This window comes from Nerophis lumbriciformis, linkage group LG03, assembly GCF_033978685.3.
Source record: "Nerophis lumbriciformis linkage group LG03, RoL_Nlum_v2.1, whole genome shotgun sequence".
Classification (NCBI taxonomy): Eukaryota; Metazoa; Chordata; class Actinopteri; order Syngnathiformes; family Syngnathidae; genus Nerophis; species Nerophis lumbriciformis.
In genome coordinates, this window is record NC_084550.2 from 43,234,517 (window position 1) to 43,262,001 (window position 27,485).

Below are 27,485 nucleotides of genomic sequence, written 5' to 3' on the forward strand. Positions count from 1 at the left end.
AAGGACAAGATCACGGGTACAAGCGGCCGAAATGAGTTTCCTCCGCCGGGTGGCGGGGCTCTCCCTTAGAGATAGGGTGAGAAGCTCTGCCATCCGGGGGGAGCTCAAAGTAAAGCCGCTGCTCCTCCACATCGAGAGGAGCCAGATGAGGTGGTTCGGGCATCTGGTCAGGATGCCACCCGAACGCCTCCCTAGGGAGGAGGCCGCGGGGAAGACCCAGGACACGTTGGGAAGACTATGTCTCCCGGCTGGCCTGGGAACGCCTCGGGGTCCCACAGGAAGAGCTGGACGAAGTGGCTGGGGAGAGGGAAGTCTGGGCTTCCCTGCTTAAGCTGCTGCCCCCGCGACCCGACCTCGGATAAGCGGAAGAAGATGGATGGATGGACACATATACACACACACGTGTGTATGTATATATATATATACACATATACATATATATATGTATATGTGTGTATATATATATATATGTGTATATATATATATATATATATATATATATATGCGCTCTGAATATGCACTGCTGATCATGGTCATGACAGCAACAGAGACAGAAGGAAGCGGAGGCGGCTACTTAATATGTTCGTGTGGAAACACGTTCGATACACCTCCAAACCGAACCGAAACCCCTGTACCGAAACGGTTCAATACAAATACACGTACCGTTACACCCCTAATATATATGTGTATATATATATATATATATATATATATATATATATATATATATATATATATATATCCATCCATCCATCCATTTTCTACCGCTTATTCCCTTTGGGGTCACGGGGGGCGCTGGAGCCTATCTCAGCTACAATCGGGCGGAAGGCGGGGTACACCCTGGACAAGTCGCCACTTCATCGCAGGGCCAACACAGATGCACAGACAACATTCACACTCACATTCACACACTAGGGCCAATTTAGTGTTGCCAATCAACTTATCCCCAGGTGCATGTCTTTGGAAGTGGGAGGAAGCCGGAGTACCCGGAGGGAACCCACGCAGTCACGGGGAGAACATGCAAACTCCACACAGGGACAGAAGACTACTCAGGACCTTCGTATTGTGAGGCAGATGCACTAACCCCTCTGCCACCGTGAAGCCTATATATATATATATATATATATATATATATATATATATATATACAAACCCCGTTTCCATATGAGTTGGGAAATTGTGTTAGATGTAAATATAAACGGAGTACAATGATTTTTATATATATATATATATATATATATATATATATATATATATATATATATATATATATATATATATACAAACCCCGTTTCCATATGAGTTGGGAAATTGTGTTAGATGTAAATATAAACGGAGTACAATGATTTGCAAATAATTTTCAACCCATATTCAGTTGAATATGCTACAAAGACAACATTTTTGATGTTCAAACTGATAAACATTTTTTTTTTTGCAAATAATGATTAACTTTAGAATTTGATGCCAGCAACACGTGACAAAGAAGTTGGGAAAGGTGGCAATAAATACTGATAAAGTTGAGGAATGCTCATCAAACACTATATATATATATATATATATATATATATATATATATATATATGTATGTACATATATATATGTAAACATATATATATATACATATATATATATATATACTTATATACATATATTTATATATATATATATACATATATATATATATGTGTATATATATATGGGGCCTGTTTTGCTGCCAATGGAACTGGTGCTTTAAATGGGACAATGAAAAAGGAGCATTATCTCCAAATTCTTCAGGACAACCAAAAATCATCAGCCCGGGGGTTGGGTCTTGGGCGCAGTTGGGTGTTCCAACAGGACAATGACCCCAAACACACGTCAAAAGTGGTAAAGGAATGGCTAAATCAGGCTAGAATTAAGGTTTTAGAATGGCCTTCCCAAAGTCCTGACTTAAATGTGTGGACAATGCTAAAGAAACAAGTCCATGTCAGAAAACCAACAAATTTAGCTGAACTGCACCAATTTTGTCAAGAGGAGTGGTCAAAAATTCAACCAGAAGCTTGCTAGAAGCTTGTCGATGGCTGCCAAAAGCACCTTATTACAGTGAAACTTGCCAAGGGACCTGTAACCAAATATTAACATTGCTGTATGTATACTTTTGACCCAGCAGATTTGGTCACATTTTTAATAGACCCATAATAAATTCATAAAAGAACCAAACTTCAAGAATGTTTTTTGTGACCAACAAGTATGTGCTCCAATCACTCTATCACAAGAAAAATAAGAGTTTTAGAAAGTATTAGAAACTCAAGACATCCATCCATGCATCCATTTTCTACCGCTTGTCCCTTTTGGGGTCGAGCCATGACATTAAGTTCTTTACAAGTGTATGTAAACTTTTGATCGTGACTGTATATATATATATATATATATATATATATATATATATATATATATATATATATATATATATATATATATATATATATATATATATATATATAATACCAAAGACTATAAAAATGGGAGCCATTATCTCCCTGCTTGGCACTCAGCATCAAGGGTTGGAATTGGTGGTTAAATCACCAAAAATTATTCCCGGGCGCAGCCACCGCTGCTGCCCACTGCTCCCCTCACCTCCCAGGGGGTGATCAAGGGTGATGGGTCAAATGCAGAGAATAATTTCGCCACCCATAGTGTTTGTGTGACAATCATTGGTACTTTAAATATGTATATATATATATATATATATATATATATATATATATATATATATATATATATATATATATATATATATATATATATATATATATATATATATATATTTGTATATATATATATATATATATATATATATATATATATATATATATATATATATATATATATATATATATGTATATATATATATATATATATATATATATTCCTCATGCACTAATTGACAAAAAGAGTGTGCCGCGTGTGCACGCTCGCCCGACACTGCGGTGCTAGCGCGATGATGTCAGGTTATCGATGGGAAAATGCATTTTTAGACAATATGATTTGCCTGAGGGGCTAGGAGACCCCGAGTAAAAAACGGTAGAAAATAGATTAGAAAGGACAAAAAAAAACAACTTGAGACTTCCCGTGGGCCGTGGTTTGGAGACCCTGCTCTAAATGAACATTAGATCTATCGATTGTAAGTTGTAATTATTTGTTTTGTTTTTTTGTTTGTTTTATGCCCTTTTTCTAAAAACAAAACAAAACATTTTTTTATGGTAAACACAATCTGCAATATTTTCCCGAAATGTTTTTGGATGTGACGTAATTGGAGCCTTGAATAGGTCAACGATTCGTTACAAAATGTATTTTGATTCATTATTATGCTTTAAGTAATGCCAGTTTTAAAGAAAAAACAGCCTGAATTGCAGCTTTGTGTTATTAGAGTCAACACTGTATTTTTTTTCTTGTTACATTTACCCTGTTTGCACTTTTATTTCACTTTTTTATATATATTTTATATTCATCGTATTTTTAGAATGTGCCAGTGCGGGTCGTTCACATACCAACCAAACAATTTTACATATGTAACATTTAACTGAGCACAACTTTGTTGTATATAATATTTTAAATGTTGTTTTGTATAAGAACTTCATTAAAACTTAAGTATTATGTACATTATTTTCAAAGTGAAGGGGCGGGGAAATTGTAGGTGTACTACTTCCGCTTTGGCGATGACGTCACAAATTGGGCAACGACTGCTCGGGGGTGAGGACGTCTGGACTTCCACTGAGGCGTCGACGCGGTCATTAGTCTGCGGTACCATCGAGGAGGGACTCTACTCCCACCGCCTCGCTCTCGTCCTCTGCATCAACCCCGCCTCGGCGCACCTGGGGCGAGGCACCACGGGAGCTCCGACAGCCGTGCGGCAGGTGAGGGCTACCGGGACGGGGAGGACCGAGAGAGCCGACGGGGGTGAAAAAAAAGCTAGCAAAGCCGCCATGAGTTCATGTTGAGACGTGTTTGTCACTTTGCAACTTTTGTTTGACGCGTCACGACGTGTCAAGGTACGTTAGAGAGGAAGCAGCTCAAAAGTGTTTTCATCAATCGTAATGCTGCCTGCTTTCTAAAAATGGATAAGTAGAAGGTACGTATGCTAAAGGTCGACATTCATTTATAAATGGTCAAAATCTTATTTAAGAATAGGGCAGGGACCCGTCCATCCATTTCTACCGCTTGTCCCTCCCTCGCAGGGGTGGATATTCAGCTAAATTCCACCCGTGTCCAGCGACCTCGTAAGGGACAATCGGTAGTATATGGATGGATGTGTTGGGGCCACATTTCACACTTTAATTGATTGACATTTCCAGATCGGGGGTCCGACATCTCCCTTTGCTATTTGTCTTATTTTGTATATTCCTGAGAACCAGCCTCCTCGACAGAAGTGTTTCTTGACCATAGGGCCCATTGTTGGGTTAGGGCTGCCAAACATATCAGTTTCTCAGCTGTGGTCCGTATGGGCCTCAGTTGTAATACACTTTTCCACCACTTGTGGCAGTAATGACAATATCGAACAAACAAGAAGTCTGGAGAACTTCCTTATGCGCAAAAATGATGACTAAAGTGGTAACGCTGTATTTTCATTCGCACTTACATGTTTATGTAAGAAACATTTATTATTTTTATTATTCCTTTAAATTGAATTTATTTATCATAGCACTGCATGTATATACATTTATTTCATTGTTCTCGTATGCAGTAAATTAGATTAGTATTTATTTTTGTAATCAGCCTGACCTAAGCCTTGATAATAGTATTTGTGATTAACACATGCTTCCGTATCATTTGACAAAGTTGTAAGTAGGTTAGATATAACTAATAATAATAATAATTATTATTATTAATAATGATAATAATATAATAATTAGAATAATCTAGGTATAATTATTGAATATGATTAAAAGCAAGATTCAGTGTTATCATACGAGGTGGCCCCGGGCCCTTCAAATTTTAACACTGAATTAGTAATCTACAGCCCCTACAGGACTGCCAAAAATACCTGTTGCTCAGCTGTGGTCAGTATGGGCCTCAGTTGTAATACACTTTTCCACCACTTGTGGCAGTAATGACAATATCAAACAAACAAGAAGTCCGGAGAAGTTCCTAAAGCGCAAAAGTGATGACTAAAGTGGTAAAGCTGTATTTTCATTCGCACTTACATGTTTATGTAAGAAACATTTATTATTTTTATTATTCATTTAATTTGAATTTATTTATCATAGTACTGCATGTATATACATTTATTTAATTTTTCTCGTATACAGTAAATTAGATTAGTATTTATTTTTGTAATCAGCCTGACCTAAGCCTTAATAATAGTATTTGTGATTAACACATGCTTCCGTATCATTTGACAAAGTTGTAAGTAGGTTGGATACAACTAATAATAATAATCGTTATTATTAATAATGATAATAATATAATAATTAGAATAATATAGATATAATTATTGAATATGATTAAAATCAAGATTCAGTGTTATTATTCGAGGTGGCCCCGGGCCCTTCAAATTTTAACACTGAATTAGTCATCTACAGCCCCTACAGGGCTGCCAAAAATATCTGTTGCTCAGCTGTGGTCTGTATGGGCCTCAGTTGTAATACACTTTTCCACCACTTGTGGCAGTAATGACAATATCGAACAAACAAGAAGTCTGGAGAAGTTCCTAAAGTGCAAAAATGATGTCTAAAGTGGTAAAGCTGTATTTTCATTTGCACTTACATGTTTATGTAAGAAACATTTATTATTTTTATTATACATTTAATTTGAATTTATTTATCATAGCACTGCCTGTATATACATTTATTTCATTGTTCTCGTATGCAGTAAATTAGATTAGTATTTATTTTTGTAATCAGCCTGACCTAAGCCTTGATAATAGTATTTGTGATTAACACATGCTTCCGTATCATTTGACAAAGTTGTAAGTAGGTTAGATATAACTAATAATAATAATCATTATTATTAATAATGATAATAATTAGAATAATATCGATATAATTATTGAATATGATTAAAAGCAAGATTCAGTGTTATTATACGATGTGGCCTCAGTTGTAATACACTTTTCCACCACTTGTGGCAGTAATGACAATATCAAACAAACAAGAAGTCTGGAGAAGTTCCTAAAGCGCAAAAATTATGACTAAAGTGGTAAAGCTGTATTTTCATGCGCACTTACAGTTTATGCAAGAAACATTTAATATTTTTATTATTCATTTAGTTTGAATGTATTTATCATAGCACTGCATAATTGTATGTGCATTTATTTCATTTTTCTCGTATGCAGTAAATTTGATAAGTATTTGTTTTTGTAATCAGCCTGACCTAAGCCCTGATATTAGTATTTGTGATTAACACATGCTTCCGTATCATTTGACAAGGTTGTAAGTAGGTTAGATCTATTATTATTTTTAATAATAATAATGAATACTAATAATTAGAATAATAGAGATATAATTATTGAATATGAATTCAGTGTTATTATTCGAGGTGGCCCTGGGCCCTTCAAATTTTAACACTGAATCACTAATCTTACCTTTTGATTTTAATCGTATTCAAAAATTATATATAAGCTACTTACAACCTTGTCAAATGATATGAAAGCATGTGTTAATCACAAAGATTATTAACAAGGCTTAGGTCAGACTGATTACCAAAATACATCCTAAATAAATAGACTGCAAAAGAAAAGACTTATAAAAACAGATGAAAATCAAATTTAAATACAATTACACATTGCTAAAATATATGAATAATAATTACATTGTAAATAATAATAATGTTTCCTAACTAAACTGTCAATAAAAAATAAAGTGCAAATGAAAATATAGCTTCACCACTTAGCCATAATTTTTGCGCCTATGAAACTCCTCCATGACTTTAACTCCAGACTTCTTCTGTTTGTTAGAAATTGTCATTACTGCCACTTGTAGTGGAAAAGTGTATTACAAGTGAGTACCGCTGCGGCCCACACGGACCACAGATGAGAAAGATATTTTTGGAGGCCCTCTAGGGGGCACTCGTGGCTCAACATTGGGTTTCTTAAAACACTGCTCTACAGTAGACATTTGATTTTGGTTGATTTATTTTGTCAGAGTTAGTTTTTTTAAATGAACTCGCGGGACATCAGTTGAATAGTTAGATAGATAGAACTTTATTGATTCCTTCAGGAGAGTTCCCTCAAGAAAATTAAAATTCCAGCAGCAGCGTACAGAATTGAGATCGAATTTAAAAAGTAAAAAGTCAATAATGGGGGTATAAGTGGAAATAAAAAAAAAATATATTACAATAAGAATAAAAATAAAAAGCAACAATAAGAATAAAAATATAACCATAAAAAATAAGAATATAACAAGAGAAGCACAAATGATAAGAAAGAGAGGACCTAAAATAGAACCTTAAGGAACACCACTAGTATAACTAAACTTGAACAAATTATTGATTTCCATATTTTGTATAATGTAGGAATACAGAATTTGTATTCCTGCTGTAGGAGCACTTGCATTCAAAAGAGAGGAGCTACTCCATGTTTAGATATCAGTTTCACACATTAACACAAAGTGTGGATTGTTACGATCATGGTGTTTGCTAATGTGATATTTCTATCTGAATAAATGCTTCTGATATTCTGTACTTTGCATGCTGTACAAGTGAAAGGTCTTCATGGCAATGTTTTAACTTCGCTGTTTACTAATAAAATGTAATATTCAGACTTCTAAACATTCTGTAGTTGCGGACTGATTCAGAACATTTTATAAAAGAATAAACAAAATATTTCAATCTGACAAAAATGTCCTATTCCTCAATTGATGTGCTATCATTTATTTAGGTAGAAATATCACAGATTACATTCCAAAACATTTCATGATGGTAATGTAAGAAATGTTTTCATTTTGTTATGTAGTTAGAGCGGATGTAACGCATAGCGCTATTATTGTGAAGTGTGTGATTGGTTTGAGGAGGTGTCTTGACAGCGTGAAAGCCTCCGATTGAAAAGTGTTTCTAGACTTCCTGCACCGTAGTCTTTCCTTTTTGCTGAGCTTTTATACCATTTTACTCAAGCAGTTGCAGTAGTATTCTACATTTGATCTTATTAATGCGTTTGACTAATCCAAACACAAAAATGATGCTTGACCGACCTCTCTAAATGCATGCTCGGCCGCAGGCTTTTGTTCTAAAGTGATGTCGCACGGCGATCCCGGATTTAAAAAAATAAATAAATAAAGTTTTGTCTTGTCGGGGTAACAACTTGTCATGTCTTTGGACTTGGTATTTCTATATTGTACCCGTTTCTTTGTGCTTTTCTGCTTACTCTTTCCCCGCTTGTGGCTCATAGGTAAAATAGTGAAAGCAGCCACGTTTTTTCCAGGCCACAGAATGGCTTGAGGATCAAAACGAGTCAGGACGCGTAAAAAAAAAAGCCTGCCTTTTAAAGGAACATAGTTTTTGACAGCCCTAGTTTGAATTAGGGGTGCAACGGATCAAGAAACTCACAGTTCGGATCGTTTCTCGGATCAGAGTCACGGATCGGATCATTTTTCGGATCAGCAAAAAAACAAAAAAAACCATAAAGAGAAGTTTTTTTTTTTTTGTATAATTGCTTATTAATATCTTCTTTTTAACATGTTTCATAGACATGAAAATGTGGCAATAACTTTTAATAAAAGCTATTATTACTGGAAAAGCTAATTTATTTAGATTAAAATTTATAATTTTTTAAATAATATTATTTTTATTTACCTCATCACAGTCTTCAGTGCCCTGACTGCTCACAATCTCAGTGGTGAGGTCACTGTATGTCCTCTGGCGTAAGGCAGGGTCCATGTGAGACAGGCACTTGAACCTGGAATCCAGGGCAGTAGATCTGGATTCCAGTATTGAAGTGTATCTGGGATTCAGGTTCTCTCTAATGGTATTCTTGACATCTCGAGTGATGGTGCTGTCTTCCACACTTCAGTGGCAGAATCATTGACACAGATGGTGAAGTTTCAGTGCTCAGCAGATATGTAACAGTTTTGAGGGGTTTAAGCTGGAGGACCTCCTCTGCCGCTCTCACATCATCATCAGACAGGGTGATGATGTCTTTGACATTTGTCTTCAGGGTCTTGTGGGTCAATGCAGAGTATATAGCTGTCTGCTGCTCCAACATATAAGTGGAGTTCCACCTTGTTGGGACATCATGTATGATCTTATGAGTAAGCAACTTGAGCATTTCTTGCTTTGTCTTAAGAGCAGCTGTTGTGCTTCAGTGGATGTAGGAAACCACCTTCCTGATCCTCCCAAGGAGGCGCTCCATCCTATTGACTGAGATTCCCTTCTGTGATGCCAAATTCACTACATGTGCAAAACACCCTATCTGTGGTCTCAGTCCTGCCTCATTCACTGCATTTATTTGATTTTTGGCATTATCACTTGTGACTGGGATATATCTTCCATTCCTCCACTGCTTGTGTCAGTACCTGCGCAAGGTGACTCTCGTAGAGGGGGCGTGTCTTCTCACCTCCCAGTCTGCTGTGATGAAGTGAGCGCTTATCGTCACATAGCTCTCCGTTCCCCTGGACATGCACCCGTCTGTCGTGAGCGCAACAGATGATGCTCAGGATAGTTCATCCACAACTTTTTTCTTCTCCTGCTCATAAAGATCTGGCACAATCTTTTCGCTGAAGTGTGTGCGCGACGGGATGTCGTAACATGGCTCAAGCACTTTCAGCATGTGTTTAAAACCCTCATGTCTGCACCTAGAAACACACCGATAGCGTTTGTGATGGCTTTAGCCGCCCAGTCTTGATTGTGCAACAAGGGGCTGCTTTAAATGGCGCAGCCTTCGTTTTCACTCCTGTCAGTGAAACACCGGGGTGATGTCGCTTCAAATGCGTGGCCATGCTAGATTACACAGAGTCACGGTTTTATCCGCTAACCTCTTTCCTTCATCATTTTATTTGACAGGGAAGCCAACATGCTCCCATACAGGGGATTTAAATGGCGCGGGGCGTTCAAGCGCCTCCGTTACTCTGCTCGCCATGACCATGCTGTGTGTGAACTAAGGCTGAAACGACGCGTCGACGTAGTCGACGTCATCGGTTACATAAATACGTCGACGTCATTTTTGTGCGTCGAAGCGTCGCATATTTACGTCACACCACTGTCATGGCGGAGCGCAGAGCAAACGATGCGAGCGAGGGGAAAAAAACACGCCAAAAGTCGTCAAAAGTGTGGGAGTATTTTAATAAACGGCCTAATGTTGTTTTATGCACACTGTGTCGAGCGGAAATGGCGTATCACAGCAGCACAACGGCTATGAACGAGCATCTAAAAAGAAAACATCCGACAGCGTTCTTCCCATCACCATCAACGAGTCAATCATCCGCGTGAGTATACGTTGTCATCATTACACAAAAACATGAATGTGTCATTTGTATCTGCGTTGTAAATTCATAAACTAAAGCACCGTTTTGCTCTGAGAGGCGCGTTTGGCGTGCCTGTTCGGTGTTTACAAAGACGCGCTCCTCTTTAACGCTAACGTTAATAAGTTGTACAAATACATTTTACAACATTAACAGTTACATATACTATCTTTAACGCTAACGTTGATAACTTGTGCAAATACCTTTTACAACATTAACAGTTACATATACTATCTTTAACGCTAACGTTAATAAGTTGTGCAAATACCTTTTACAACATTAACAGTTACATATACTATGTACAAACGAACAATTAACTTCACTTTAATCATACTATCATTGTTGTGTTATTAAACCAATTTAACAAGATAATGTGTGTAGTTTAATTAACCTTTTGTATTAAAGTAAGCTGTATTTGGGTATATTTAAAATGAAAATTAATTGTTGTCTCTTATGTTGCAGCAAACGACAAAGCAGTGTCCAGGATTTTTTTCCAAAGAGGCATGGGACTGAATGCACACCCCAAGTGGCCGCTGACCTGACTGATGGTGTCCTGGAAATGATGGTCATAGACATGAGGCCATTAAATATGGTAGAAGGGGAAGGGTTTCAAAAAATGATCAAACGGTTTCACTCTGGCTACACACTACCATCAAGAACCCACTTCACTAAGCTTATGGAGCAAAAATACACAAAGAAAATGAATGAAGTCAAAGCAATCCTGAAAAATGTGAAAGGAAAACTGACACTCACAACTGATGCATGGACAAGTATGGCCACTGAAGCTTACCTTGGTGTCACCATTCACTTTGTTAATGATGAGTGGGAGCTTACCCCAATTAACTTGACAACAATGCCCCTCAATGAAAAGCACACTGCAGAAAACATTGCCTCTTGGATTGAGGATGTTGTCAATAAGTTTGAAATAAACATAAAACTAGTACAAGTCATTGTACATGACAATGCTGCAAATGTTGTTGCAGCTTTAAGAGATCTTGAGGAAAGACATGGTGTTTCATCCCTCAGATGTGTTGGCCATACTCTACAGCTTGTAGTTAACCATGCTCTAAAGGACAACCACATCAGCAGAGCTTTAGGAGCAGCAAGAAGTTTGGTCGAGCACTTCAGAAAAAGTGAGCTATCCAGTACAAAACTAAAGGTTAAGCAAAAACAAATGGGTTCTCCAGACCACAGCCTCATACAAGATGTGTCTGTGAGATGGAACAGTTCCTTTTACATGATTAGTCGCCTGCTTGAGCAGAGGTGGCCAATAACAGCAACTCTGTCAGATCCGGAGGTCACTCAAAGAGGGAAGCATTTTCTGGATCTTAAGGCTGACCAGTGGAGCTTGCTTGAAGAACTTGAACAAGTTCTGAAACCTTTTGAATGTGCAACTGTGTACCTGAGTGGATAATCTTATGTAACAGTTTCCGCTGTCCCTCTGCTGGTCAAAGGGCTTCGGAAGGCTACACAAACTGCTTTTGAAAATGCATCAATCAAGTGTTTCCAGGTCACTGCTGCACGTGAGATAACATCCAGGTGGGAAGCCGAGACCACATTCAAAGATGATGGACCAAATGTGTGCATATTAGCAGCTGCACTTGACCCACGATTCAGGAAGCTGAAATTCCTGACTGCAGATGAGTGTTTAAAAGTTCAATACAAGCTGCATGCAATAGTTCTGGAGGAGAAAAGAAGGGAAAAGGAGACACACGCTCAACAGGGCACAGCAATGCAAGTGGAAAGACTAGATGCTGACAGGCGGCCTGTATCTTTACTAGACACACTTCTTGGCTCAGATTCAGATGAACTCAGCAACAATGAGGAAGACAACAATGACAGTAATGATGCTGAAATGGTCAGAAACGAGTTAGTGTCTTATTTTGGAGAATCCCCCATTTCCAAGGATGAAAACCCATTAAAATGGTGGAAAGAACATCAGGCAACGTTTCCAAATCTGGCAATGCTGGCTCGGTCTTACCTCTCAGTTCCAGCCACATCGACCCCTTCTGAGCGCCTATTTTCAGCTGCTGGGAATATTGTAAACAAGAAAAGAACCAGCCTCACCCCAGAGCATGTAGACATGCTAACCTTTCTTCATTACAACTGTTAGTCACTCACTGGAATGAGTAGAATTGGTTATAGTGTACTGTGTTGGACTGGATGTTTATTTTGCACATTTTAAAAGCAATACTTAATGTTTACAGTGCTCCAGAATATTTAGATTGGCACAAATGTTTACAGTGTTACAGAATGTTTTGCCATGTTTTCAATGTTGACTGAGTAGCCATACTTTTTTTTTTTTGAAATAAAAGCCATGCCTTTTGAAAAAACTGGCCTAAATTTATTTTTTTCATCTTAATTTTAAATAAATAAAATAATCGGTAAAAGGAAAAATAATCTATAGATTAATCGATTAACCGAAAAAAATAATCTATAGATTAATCGATAGAAAAATAATCGTTAGCTGCAGCCCTAGTGTGAACTGAACATGCGCAAACTTTTTTTCCCCATAAATCAAACCGCGGATCATGTGTGTGCCGATCTGAAGATACTGATCCGAACGGATCAATGTTGATCTGTTGCACCACTAGTTTGAATACATTTGTTATGCTATGGTGAAATGTCAGCTTTGTTTCACAGTGCAAACATTTCATCATGTCTGTCTTTTTCACTTTTAAATTGCAAAGCCTTTGACAACTTCTCCAGTTTCTTTATGCCCCTTTCTCTCTTTCTCCCTCTTCTTGAGCCAATGCAAACTTTTTTTTCTTTTTACAGATGAATGTTTGCAGCCCTATGTAAACTACAATAATGTCCCAATTCATGTATCGTAGAGTTTGCTTCCAGTTAGAAAGAAGGATGAAGAGATGTTTTGCTGTGCCCTACAAATACTGCTGCTCTGTCACACTTTGGCATTACCTTGGCAAAATACTTGTGCTTTTCCGAATTTATAAATAACTGTAGAAAGATACACTACTGTCATTCTTATCAGTGTATTGTATTCAGATTGTGCCACCATTGAACTTCCTGTGTGGCTTTGCAGAGCATAATGGGTGAGGCACCAGTCGGAGAGGATGGCACCGTGATACGATCAGCTGAGGTACGCGCCACAATCTTTACACAATGAATCACTACAGTGGTTCCCACAATTTTCGCCTTTGCTCAAAAGTATGTAGGCTCTTTCCCCGTGGACGACCGCTGCCTAGATGAGCAGATAGAGGAACTGCACAGGCACCTGACGGCCCTGAAGGTGAGTGATGTCACGTTTCACAGAAGGTTTAGAATTCAATGTCATTTTGTGAGAAAAACGAAAGTTGCACTGAGGCTGTCATGGGTCCTGTCACTCGAGACGCAAAAGAGTTAACTTGGCTCAGGTGCTTTGCTTTTTTTGTTATAAATTGGCTCCCATGTTATTTTCGTTTCCAAATGTGTGGTGTTACGCATACATTGAATTAACTGTCATCAAACCTGTTAAAATGTATGAATGAATGTAATTTAAATAACTCACACATAATAGATTACATTTTTTGCTGGGAGTACCGGTAATAGTACAAAGAAAAAGCAAAACCATTGTGGTGGGATTTGTATTTATAGGCTTTAGAATTGTCTGTTCTGGTTTGACTTTTTTAAGCATATACAAGTGCACTTTAATAAATTCCAATATCTTTGTAAACTATATGTATTTGTACTCTAATTCAATTCAAAAAGCCAAACTTCTATTTTATAGATGCACACATTCCACTACACACACACAGTGACAACGTATCTCTTCATCGTTTTGACGATTATAGCTTGCAACTAACAGCCTGAAACTCAGGGTCGCTGTAGAATTTGGAAAAAATATCAAGAAGTTGAATGTTATGTAAGAACTGCAAAAACTTAATGAGCTTTTTGTTGGTCCCGTAAGTCTTAAAGGGGAACATTATCACAATTTCAGAAGGGTTAAAACCATTAAAAATCAGTTCCCAGTGGCTTATTTTATTTTCAAAGTTTTTTTCAAAATTTTACCCATCACGCAATATCCCTAAAAAAAGCTTCAAAGTGCCTGATTTTAACCATCGTTATATACACCCGTCCATTTTCCTGTGACGTCACACAGTGATGCCAATACAAACAAACATGGCGCATAGAACAGCAAGATATAGCGACATTAGCTCGGATTCAGACACGGATTTCAGCGGCTTAAGCGATTCAACAGATTACATATGTATTGAAACGGATGGTTGTAGTGTGGAGGCAGGTAGCGAAAACGAAATTGAAGAAGAAACTGAAGCTATTGAGCCATATCGGTTTGAACCGTATGCAAGCGAAACCGACAAAAACGACACGACAGCCAGCGACACGGGAGAAAGCGAGGACGAATTCAGCGATCACCTTCTAACCAACGATTGGTATGTGTTTGTTTGGCATTAAAGGAAACTAACAACTATGAACTAGGTTTACAGCATATGAAATACATTTGGCAACAACATGCACTTTGAGAGTGCAGACAGCCCATTTCAGGCACGCTAAGAACATATATTTTTCCACGATTTCAGCACTCAGGTTAACCATACCGCGTGTAATGAATAAAGTTTTCATCAATTAATATATTCTGTAGACATACTCTCATCCGCTCTCTTTTCCTGAAAGCTGATCTGTCCAGTTTTGGAGTTGATGTCAGCATCTGCTTTGAGTGTCGCAGGATATCCACACATTCTTGCCATCTCTGTCGTAGCATAGCTTTCGTCGGTAAAGTGTGCGGAACAAACGACTGACCATTTCGTCGGCTTTCCCCACAGCCTCGTATTTTGAACAAATTTCGTCCAATTTCTTGCCACTTTCGCATTTTTGGGCCACTGGTGCAACTTGAATCCGTCCCTGTTCGTGTTGTTACACCCTCCGACAACACACCGACGAAAGTGAGAAAATGGCGGATTGCTTCCCGATGTGACGTCACGTTGTGACGTCATCACTTCGAGAGCGAATAATAGAAAGGCGTTTAATTCGCCAAAATTCACCCATTTAGAGTTCGGAAATCGGTTAAAGAAATATATGGTCTTTTTTCTGCAACATTAAGGTATATATTGACGCTTACATAATTCTGGTGATAATGTTCCCCTTTAATTGGACTTGTGAAATCCAATCCAACCAGATATTCAAATGAATTGCGATGCAGCTGTATTTCCAGAAATATCTTGGTTGAGCTTTAAAGGGAACTGCACTTATTTTCTTTTTCTATTTTCTTTTGCCTATTGTTTACAATCTTTATGAGATACGAAAAAACGGATGTATTGTTTTAATGCATTCTAACTTCAATAAACAGTGGAATCCATGGGAGGTCCTCCATTCCCCCCATAAAGCCTTCTAAATAACCATCCAAACAGCACCAGCAATACTCCATTTACATTTCATGACCTGAATATTAACCAAGTATTAGCGATAATGTTATTATAAGCGCTAATGCAAACTATCTTTAGCGGTGCTGTGATCATAGGGTGCTAACTAGCTTGTGCTGCTATATTGACATCAGCTGGTGAGCTGCTTTTTCGCCTCAGAGCTCGTGAAAGTGTATTCTAGATTACAAATAATACCTCTCACCTTGACAAGGATGAGGACGTAATCCGACGAGTTGGTCAATGTTGGCATCCAATTTTAACCCGGAAATGACACTTGGTTTCATCCCATTTTTTTTTCTCTGCGATTTATTCTTCATCTAAGCGGGAATATATCAACATCCTATCAGTTGGCATCCCAGTGACAGCAGACCTTGTACAGTAAGTGATTGTTTATTATGTTTGTTGGCTCTCATTAAGTCTGCAGTAAGTAATAATCAGTGATGTTGTCCAAGGAAAAAGCGAATGTCGTAATTTTTTAAATTGACGAGACGCTGTATGCTTTAAATGAGCAAAATAATAAATGGTAAATGGGTTATACTTGTATAGCGCTTTTCTACCTTCAAGGTTCTCAAAGCGCTTTGACATTATTTCCACATTCACCCATTCACACACACATTCACACACTGATGGCGGGAGCTGCCATGCAAGGCCCTAACCATGACCCATCAGGAGCAAGGGCGAAGTGTCTTGCTCAAGGACACAACGGACGTGACGAGGTTGGTAGAAGGTGGGGATTGAACCAGAAACCCTCAGGTTGCTGGCACGGCCACTCTCCCAACAGCGCCACATCGTCCCAAGTAAATATTACATGTTATTATGAATGTTACTACGTTACAAATATACTTACATCATGTATTTATTACATGTTATTATAAATGTTACTACATTACATATATACTTACATCATGCATACATTACATGTTATTATAAATGTTACTACATTACATATATACTTACATCATGCATATATTACATGTTATAAATGTTACTACATTACATATATCCTTACATCACGTATATATTACATGTTATTATAAATGTTACTACATTACATATGTACTTGCATCATGTATATATTACATATTATGAATGTTACTACATTACATATATACTTACATCATGTATATATTACATGTTATTATGAATGTTACTACATTACTTACATCATGTATATATTACATGTTATTATAAATGTTACTACATTACATATATACAGTCGTGGTCAAAAATGTACATACCCTTGTAAAGAACATAATGTCATGGCTGTCTTGAGTTTCCAATAATTTATACAACTCTTATTTTTTTGTGATAGAGTGATTGGAGCACATACTTGTTGGTCACAAAAAACATTCATGAAGTTTGGTTCTTTTATGAATTTATTATGGGTCTACTGAAAATTTGACTAAATCTGCTGGGTCAAAAGTATACATACAGCAATGTTAATATTTGGTTACATGTCCCTTGGCAAGTTTCACTGCATTAAGGCGCTTTTGGTAGCCATCCACAGGCTTCTGGCAAGCTTCTGGTTGAATTTTTGACCACTCCTCTTGACATTCTTGAATGGTACAGTTCAGTTTAATTTGTTGGTTTTCTGACATGGACTTGTTTCTTCAGCATTGTGCACATGTTTTCAATGAAGTTTAAGTCAGGACTTTGGGAAGGCCATTCTAAATCCTTAATTCTAGCCTGATTTCGCCATTCCTTTACCACTTTTATTGTGTGTTTGGGGTCATTGTCCTGTTGGAACACCCAATTGCGCCCAAGACCCAACCTCTGGGCTGATGATTTTAGGTTGTCCTGAAGAATTTGAAAGTAATCCTCCTTTTCCATTGTCCCATTTACTCTCTGTAAAGCACCAGTTGCATTGGCAGCAAAACAGGCCCAGAGCATAATACCACCACCACCATGCTTGATGGTGTTCTTGGGATTAAAGGCCTCACCTTTTCTCCTCCAAACATATTGCTGGGTATTGTGGACAAACAGCTAAATTTTTGTTTCATCTGACCACAGAACTTTCCTCCAGAAGGTCTTATCTTTGTCCATGTGATCAGCAGCAAACTTTAGATGAGACTTAAGATGTCGCTTCTGGAGCAAGGGCTTGCTTCAGAAGGACACTTTGGACACTGACACCTGTATTCCAGCAGCTTCCCATTCATTGCAGACCTGCTTTTTGGTTGTTCTTGGTTGACTCTTGATCATCCTGACCAATTTTCTCTCAGCAGCAGGTGGTAGCTTGCGTTTTCTTCCTGATCGTGGCAGTGACAAAACTGTACCATGCACTTAATACTTACGAACAATTGTCTGCACAGTTGCTCTTGGGACCTTAAGCTGCTTTGAAATGGCTCCAAGTTACTTTCCTGACTTGTTCAAGTCAATGATTAGTTTTTTCAGATCTGCGGAGTTCCTTTTTCGCGTTTGTAACAGAATCTATTGGCTGCATCACATGAGCCCTGTTTAAATGGGCTCAGAGTAGTCAACAGGTACAATCATAATCACTCACATGAAGTTAAAAGGCCATGCCATGAAGCTAATTTGATTTCATTGTAACTTTTCTACATCACCAAAATTGATAATGTATGTTGCTGTATGTATACTTTTGACCCAGCAAATTTGGTCACATTTTCAGTAGACCCATAATAAATTCATAAAAGAACCAAACTTCATGAATGTTTTTTGTGACCAACAAGTATGTTCTCCAATCACTCTATCACAAAAAAATAAGAGTTGTATAAATTATTGGAAACTCAAGACGACCATGACATTATGTCCTTCACAAGTGTATGTAAACTTTTGACCACGACTGTACTTGCATCATGTATACATTACATGTTATTATGAATGTTACTCCATTACATATATACTTACATCATGTATATATCGCATATTATAGGCAGAATAGAGCGACTCCCATTGTAAGCTGACTTTTCGTATTTATTTACCATTTAGAATGCATCAAAAAGACAAAACTTGTGTTCTTGTCCTACATAAGGATTGTGAATGATAGGCACAATTTAAAAATAAGTGCAGTTTACTCCTACACTGCAGGGTCGGATGCCCAATTCTTATTTTTTTAGTCAAATTTGATCTTTTTAGTGGTCGTTCACATTACAAAAAAATGGTAAATTCTAATATGAACGCAATCTGACCCGCATGCGGACATGACGTCATGACGTCGCACACGCTGCAGGGTTTACGGAATTAAACATGGCTTCCACTCGAGTCGAGTACTGGCGCATTTTTGGCAATTTCAAGGATATTGTGCAATCAAAGTCAACATTTTCTGAACCGAAATATTGCGTGTAGAAGATTGAGAAGGAAGAGGACAAGTAATTTGACTTCTACGGTATATTTGGCTTCGATGTGTGCTTGAAGAGCGTGTCAGTGGGCGAGCAGTTGGAGACAGGAGTGGTAGAACTTTCACCTGAGTTCCCTAAAACATTTTTTCTTCACCTGTTTTCTATGCTCCGTTGTCAACTATTTATGTTGTAACTGTCTATTTTGGCGAATAATTATGATGCTTATCGCTTTTTGATAAGCACGATATATTTCCACATACGTAAGAGGCCTGAATTGGATATGAAACATTGCACTGTTTAAATCAAATATAGGTCGGATATGGGCAAAAAAATCGGACTTGACCCTCCGTGTGAACAAGTCCTTTGTTGTACCACTTTTGGAACTGCAGAAGCCAGAATGAAAAAATTTAATATTGACCATAAACTGGAAATGGAATTGTGAGAAAGTGATAATATGATAATAGAAGGTATTTGTCCATTGCAAATATGAGCAAATTCCCCTTCCCGTCCCATGTTTTATTTACTTATCAATGTTAACTTTCTTTTACACTTTTATGTAAAGACAGTGTTGTTTAAATGTGACTTAAAACAACACTATTATAAAGTTGAACGGGTTGTTTCTATTTTCAATATAATTATGGGGAAGATTCATCCTAAATCCAAACAAAAGGCAAAACAGCTTTGCAGAGTGTTGGACTTTGAAGGTTCTGCTGCACTTCCTTTCAAACAGGCATGCAGAAGAAGTCGGCCCGTGTCCCTGAAGTTCTCCATCAAAGGCGTGAAGATGTACGACGAGGACGAAACGGTACAGTTCAGTTTTTGCTCACCAATGGAATATCCTTTGTTTTGTCCAACCTGTGGTCCTGCCCCTCAGACCCTTCTTATGGCCCACGCTCTACGGAGAGTGTCGCTCTCAACCGCCCGCCCAAGCGATGCCCAGTTTGCTTTTGTCTCCCACAACCCAGGCAGCGCCGACGCCCAGCTGTACTGCCACGTTTTCAAAGCCAGACATGCCAGAGCTGTAAGAAATAACTTCATTTTCTTTTACCATGAATGGAACTGCACGTGACAAAAGTAAGTCTGCCCCATTTCATTCTGGTGTTTTCAGACTTGCTGCTTACGGCAGTGATTTCTCCAGATCCTCTGAACCTTTTGATGATATTACGGACCGTAGATGATGAAATCCCTAAATTTCTTGCAATAGCTAGTTGAGAAATGTTTTTTCTAAACTGTTGAACAATTTGCTCACGCATTTGTTGACCCAGTGGCGACCCTCGCCCCATCCTTGTTTGTGAATGACTGAGCATTTCATGGAAGCTGTTTTTATACCCAATCATGGTACCCACCTGTTCTCAATTAGCATGTTCGCCTGTGGGATGTTCCAAATAAGTGTTTGATGAGCATTACTCAACTTTCTCAGTCTTTTTTGCCACTTGTGCGAGCTTTTTAGAAACATGTTGCAGGCATCAAATTCCAAATGAGCTCATATTTTTCAAAAAAAATTACGTTTCTCAGTTCGAACATTAAATATCTTGTCTTTGCAATCTATTCAATTGAATATAGGTTGAAAAGGATTTGCAAATCATTGTATTCTGTTTTTATTTACAACCTCTCTAAACTTGTACTTTCAGAGATAGTGTCCTCTGCAGTGGACATTTTTTAAAGTCAGTTTGGAAAATTCAGTTATTCAGAAAAGTTAGCTCACATTTTAACTTTTAATTATGTTCACAAATTGTCAATTAGCTTCGCTGGATTAATTTTTTTCCGGATGATGGTAGTTTATCAAGTAGTTTGGTGTGCAGCAGGTGCTTTTCCTCGGTACGGTGCTCCTTGATGAGTCTGTTTTGGGTTGGAACACTCGAGACAAACGTGGCGCTCTTTGTTACTTCTGCCTCTGAAGTTATCTTTTCGCCAGGGTTTGACTGTTGGCAACATAACTCATGGATTGTCCAATTATTCGTGGATGAAAGTACTCCTGATTTGAGGTACCACTGTAGTTTGGAGTAGATTTACTATTTACTAAAAACTTAGTCAGCAAACAACCATTATTGCCTCAATAGCTGGCAACACAAGCATGCATGGTAGTGTCATAGTCTGAGGCTGCACGAGTGCTGCCAGCAATGGGAAGCTGCGATTTACTGAGGGGTGAAGATGAATCCCATTTTGAAGCAGAGCGTTATATCTCCCGGTCAGGCCCAGTTCCTGAACCTGCTGCTGTGCCGCTGCTTCCAGCTGTACTACATGGAGAAGCATCCTGAGGACACCCAGGAGTTCTCCTCTGATTCGACGCCTCGACGCAGCCCCTCGCTTCTCAACCACGGCTTCCCGCTCAGTGTCAGCGCCCTGGTGTCTTTCAGAAGAGCCCCGTTCCTGGGGTTGATGTTTGGCTCAAAGGTCACCAACCTGTTTTACCTTTTTATAGTGCTTGTTCCCAGGACAGGTGAAATAAAAACGTGACGTTCTCTTCCCCCTGTGTAGAAACCAAAGTCCTCCGGCGAGCAGCAGCTCGGCTGCCAAGACGAGGTCTTCCCCACATCCTCCCCCTCGCTGGTACGCAAGAAAGCCATCCGCAGCAAGGGGATGCGCTCCGGGGCCTACCGCTCCTTCACCTTCACGCCGCTCAAACAGCGCACCGTCCAGGAGCGTCTGAGCGCCACACAAGGTGGGCCCAGTGTTCACAAGGCGCTCTCGAGAGTCCGAGACTTGATTAGGTAACGCTACGCTCCTTGGTTACTTGTTGGGCCCTCACGTTGTGGTGTCGTCAGGATGTTAGCAGGGCTCCCATGGGTGCGCAGCTTTTTCTTGGTTCTTTAAAGGTCCCATATTATCATCAATGTTAAATACGTCCTAGATGTCTCACAGTAACCCCGAAAGGGACAAGCGGTAGAAGATGGATGGATGGATGAATGTCTCACAACAGTGTGCTGCACTGCTTCTTAAATAGCGGGTGGAGGTTGCTATTTTCATTATTTGTGTCTACACGCTAGTGCTCATGTTAGAACGATACACAAGCCTGCAGCCAGGTGGCAATGTTGCTCAATTGAATCAACAGGCTCCTTGTTCTACCCTATGGAAGTAGGAAGTACACAGGAACACGAGTAAAGAGCAAACCGAGGAAAAGAGATGGAGAAGTTTGTGACAGAAATTAATAAAAAGACAATGTACAGATAATTAAATATCAAGTTCTCCATCGTAATTCAATTCATGGGTGTTGTGTAAAAAAACGCTGTCCCTTGTTGGCGTGGGACTCTCAAAAACCTTGACTCTATCCCACTTTGCCGCATGTTTTTTTAATCAGAGGGAAATGAAGGTTATCAGACACATCAGTTACATTTATTTGCACTGTGGACTGTTGGCAACACAATCACCAAGCTCTTTGGATTACCTGAAGGCACGAGTCCTGTTGCCCAAAATAATTTTAATCTTTTTTAAACCCATACGAGAGGAAGTCCCCTGGAGAGGGGCCATACATGTGTTCTTTTACAGAAAATAACAGCCGTGTTCTTTCCTCTCGCGTTTTGATATGCACTTTGATAGACTTCTGCCAAAACTAGCAGGTCATAAGGTTCAGTGATGCACAATACGTTTCACTGATGTATGTGAAGCATCAATGTTCAAATAAGCATCGTCATACAAAAGGTGTTCTAAGGATCTAATGTTAAGCAGGAATATTCAGTAGGCGTTAATACGCATTCTAAGCTAATTATTATGTGTGAATAGTTAATGAGCTGCTCAAAAGGCACAAGCTATTTTAAGAGTATAGTGAATCAAAAATGGGGTAAATTGTAACATCAAAAATGGTCCAAATCACAACACCCCCACAGAAACATAGGCATAATGGAAGTGTGTCGGTGTCTTGACCCTGGGACTTGGATGGTTTAAAATTACTTTTAACAATAACACACTTTGTAGCTCATACGTGTGCGCGGGGGAAGATGCAGCCCGCCAGAGGAAGTAGATGTGTCATCACAACATTCGGTTTAGGTGACAAAAGCCTAATTTTGACGGTCGAATTTTCGGCTCATCACTTTTCAATAGTGCACAAATCATAGGCTGTATGAATATATATTTTGATTCCGAAAAACTAGCGATTGTTGAAAGAACAGAATTGATGCTGTGACGCATTTGCTCACAAGTGAGTTGTAAAATAAGTCTAACATAGATCCACGCTGATGTCCGTGTCTCCTCTACTAACAGCCATAAAAAGATTACAACCCTCCCAAATATATTACACTATGTACATACATACACACATATATACATATATACATATGTTATATTACTTTATTTTCATGTAATGAAACATTAATTTTTAAGGTGTGAAGACTTATTTCATTTTGTAGTAGTAGTGACTTCCTTGTTCATTTACGTAATCCAGTCAACTTCCTTTGTTTATCAAAGTGTGCATGCAAGTGATGTCGAGGCCACATTGGGGCCACACTGTGCGTTATACAGGAGTCTGATAAAAAGCATATTTTACTTGCAGTATAAACAGTCAGCTGGAAAAAATTGTGATCTAAAAAAACACTGATTCGGGACACTTTGGCCTGCACTGTAACATAGTCTAAGTTTGGGATCGCACCATGGATGCTACTTTAAATTGGGACAGCGTGCTAGTCTGCCTAATCACTAATCATTATACACTCAAAAAAAGTAAGTCATACCATTTCCACTTTGACGTAACCGCAGACGTAGTCGCAGAATTGGCCAATAAAACGGAATCGGCTGTTAAATGCAGAATATCAGGGATATTGACATACATGTAAGTGAAATGTTGTCATTATGAGAAGAAGGAACATTTGTTTGGGAAAATCTGTCGTGTAGCGCTAATTCATCCCCAACACACTCAACCGCCCCGTCCTCAATAATGTGGAGGCGGTCACTTGAAACAGCGACTAAAGTACGCAGCTAAAGCTAGCAAGAACAATCCATACACACACACGCACACACACATCTCATCTGTTGTGTTGTTGTGAACAACATCATGGATGTAACATCAATTTACAAACAATCCATACACACACAACACGTCATCTGTTGTGTTGTTGTGAACGACACCATGGATGTAACATCAATGTACAAACAATCATACACACAACACATCTAATCTGTTGTTTTGTTGTGAATGACATTTAAAAACAAAACGGAAAAACTGAATTAGTATTTTTTTTATATTTCAATTTTAATATATTGCTGTTACTATTATTATTATTATTATTTTACTTGTGGTTTATCCGTTACTAATTTATAACTAATAGTATAAATAAAATAAAACTAATTATATTTCAAGGCCTACTGAAACCCACTACTACCGACCACGCAGTCTGATCGTCTATATATCAATGATGAAATCTTAACATTGCAACACATGCCGGGTTAACTTATACAGAGCAATTTTAAATTTCCCGGTAAACTTCCGGTTGAAAACGTCTCTGTATGATGGAGTATGCGCGTGACGTCAATAGTTGAATCAGACATTTTGGAATAGGTCGGTCGCCAGCTTAAATCGTCTTTTTTCATCGCTAAATTCCACAGTATTCTGGACATCTGTGTTGGTGAATCTTTTGCAATTTGTCCAATTAACAATGGAGACTTCAAAGAAGAAACCTGTAGGCGGGATCGTGTATTAGCGCGGCGGCTGCAGCAACACAACCAGGAGGACCTTGAGTTGGCTAGCAGACGCGCTACCGTGACTACAGCTTTGTCTTTCAAACAATTGATCGCTTGCCCGTACGTGCGTGCCGCTATGTCAACTTTGGGGAAATATATGTTTCTTGCCGACTCTGATGGCGGCCGGGGTGTCGTCGAAAGCTACAACGCCCGCCGCCGCACCGCTGTCCTCACCTGTCTGGGTTGACTCCCTCCTTCTCCGGGCCGCCGACCGCATCGATGATCGGGTGAAGTCCTTCGTCGCGCCGTCGATCGCTGGAACGCAGGTGAGCTCCGGTGTTGATGAGCAGATGAGAGCTGGCGTAGGTGGAGAGCTAATGTTTTTAGCATAGCTCTGTCGATGTCCCGTAGCTAAGTTAGCTTCAATGGCGTTGTTAGCAACAGCATTATTAACCGTGTGGTTACAGGTCCAGAGTTTGGTAGTATTGTTGATCTTAATTCTGTCTATCCTTCCAGTCAGGGGCTTATTTCTTTTGTTTCTATCTGCATTTAAGCACGATGCTATCACGTTAGCTCCGAAGCTAAAGTGCTTCACCGATGTATTGTCGTGGAGATAAAAGTCACTGTGAATGTCCATTTCGCGTTCTCGACTCTCATTTTCAAGAGGATATAGTATCCGAGGTGGTTTAAAATACAAATCCGTGATCCACAATAGAAAAAGGAGAGTGTGTGGAATCCAATGAGCTTTTGTACCTAAGTTACGGTCAGAGCGAAAAAAGATGCGTCCTGCACTGCACTCTAATGCTTCACTCTCACGTTCCTCATCCACGAATCTTTCATCCTGGCTCAAATTAATGGGGTAATCGTCGCTTTCTCAGTCCGAATCGCTCTCGCTGCTGGTGTAAACAATGGGGAAATGTGAGGAGACTTTCAACTTGTGACGTCACGCTACTTCCGGTACAGGTAAGGATTTTTTTTTATCAGCGACCAAAAGTTGCAAACGTTATCGTTGTTGTTCTATACTAAATCCTTTCAGCAAAAATATGGCAATATCGCGAAATGATCAATTATGACACATAGAATGAATCTGCTATCCCCGTTTAAATAAAAACATTTCATTTCAGTAGGCCTTTAAAGATGAGTTTTGCCGGTACAATAAATGACACAAATAATGAATAATTGTGTTATTAATCGTAATTATTTTTGCCATAATCATCCAGCCTGACTGTATACAATGTAACTAGGACTGCAGCTGTTGATTATTTTAGTAATCAGATAAAATACACTTCATAGCCTTATTGCTTATTTTAGGGAAAATAGTTGACTGTTTGCCATAACTTTCATTCCTTCTAATATTTTCCTAATAAATTCACATCATCAACATTGAAATTGCACTTTTAACTTGTGTGCATTAATGAATAAATAAAATAACAATCTCCACTTTTCACCGCCACACAGACAGTATGGCACCCACACAACACCGCTCTATTGCAGCGACCATGCAGGAATTATGTCTGTGTATTTAAAGTTCCGGGCACTCCATGCGGTCCAGATTTGATCAATTTTTATTAGTTACACTCATTTAACCAGGGGTGTCAAACTCGTTTTCTTTGAGGGCCACATCGCAGTTCCGGCTTAGGGCTTCTCGTAATAGTAATACATAAATATAAATGTGCAAAGATTCCCCTCATGATAATATTACACAATTGTCTAGGCATTTAAGTATTTTATATTTACAGACACCGTAAGAAAAAAAAAATCTCTAGATTTGGTTGCCAAAAACTAGCAGCTCAGTTGCCAGAACTTTACCATAAAATGTAAACTTTACAGTGTTTTTTAACAGCATATTACTGTAAATGGAAACCACAGTTTTAGGGTAACATTGTGACGCGTGAGCTGCCATTTTTTAACAAAATGCACGGTTGTTTTTACAGTATTTCATTAAAATGGAAAAACTGTACAGTTTTTTCAAAGGTACTGATCTGCAAGTTTATAGTAAAATCTATAGCCATTTTTACAGTGTACAATTTAATGGATATCTTGCTCTGAAATCACAAGTCAATTCGATTTTTGTAATAATTGTTTTTTTTTCCCAAAACAAATACTGTTTGGAATGTATGATAGTATACAATTTGTTACATTAGTATATATTAAAGTGTAAAATATGATTAATTGCATTCAGGACATGATTTGTTTGCTTTAGTAAGAAAGATAAAGTACTTGATTGATGCATTATTTCCAGGCTTTTGCGGGCCATATAAAATGATGTGGCGGGCCAGATTTGCCCCCCGGGCCTTGAGTTGGACACCTGTTCATTAACCGATGAATCAAAGCCACAGAAAAATTAATGTATTGAATGTTTGCAGCCCTAACTACATTACAGATGCCATATATCACATAGGACAATGTAACATTAAGTATTGGGACACTAGCATAGCTTTGTGAGCTACAATGCTAACATTACACTCACTTTTCAACATGCACTTGGGCTTAAATGCTAACAAGATGATCAAACTTACAGCTCATTCCGCTGTTCCGTGCTTCAATTTTAGACGTGTAGCGAAGCCTTTTTTTTTCTTGATTTCTTTACAAAGGTTTTCCGACATATAGACAGGTGGGCCAGAGGCAGTTTCAAGTCAATGAGGAAGGTTTTTCCTTCACGATGTCATGAAAAGATGCACCTTTTTTGAAAACAAGCCTTTGATCACCTCTCCTTTGTGGAGCAAACAAGTGAGGGAGATTTTGTCATCTTTGATGTTCATAAACCGACT

At 38.6% G+C, this 27,485-nt stretch overlaps 2 protein-coding genes across 4 annotated transcripts in view; both read left to right on the forward strand.

The window, feature by feature from the left end:
* Positions 1 to 3,687: 3,687 nt before the first annotated feature.
* Positions 3,688 to 27,485, forward strand: part of sh2d5 (SH2 domain containing 5) — a 29,022-nt gene continuing 5,224 nt past the window's right edge. The window contains exons 1-7 of one of the 3 annotated variants that reach the window (XM_061937798.2): positions 3,688 to 3,896; positions 13,474 to 13,530; positions 13,600 to 13,680; positions 19,835 to 19,909; positions 19,979 to 20,125; positions 21,337 to 21,498; positions 21,583 to 21,766. In XM_061937798.2, coding sequence (XP_061793782.2) covers positions 3,699 to 3,896; positions 13,474 to 13,530; positions 13,600 to 13,680; positions 19,835 to 19,909; positions 19,979 to 20,125; positions 21,337 to 21,498; positions 21,583 to 21,766 — 904 coding nt within the window. In that variant the 5' untranslated portion in view covers positions 3,688 to 3,698. Of the gene's footprint in view, positions 3,897 to 3,972; positions 4,112 to 13,473; positions 13,531 to 13,599; positions 13,681 to 19,834; positions 19,910 to 19,978; positions 20,126 to 21,297; positions 21,499 to 21,582; positions 21,767 to 27,485 lie in introns of those variants that run through there. The other 2 variants (XM_061937797.2, XM_061937799.2) reach the window with 2 other exon arrangements.
* Positions 10,091 to 11,957, forward strand: LOC140677508 (E3 SUMO-protein ligase ZBED1-like). Its single transcript, XM_072912191.1, has 2 exons — positions 10,091 to 10,394; positions 10,893 to 11,957. Exons 1-2 carry the CDS (start codon positions 10,174 to 10,176, stop codon positions 11,842 to 11,844), a joined length of 1,173 nt encoding a protein of 390 aa, XP_072768292.1. The 5' UTR covers positions 10,091 to 10,173; the 3' UTR covers positions 11,845 to 11,957.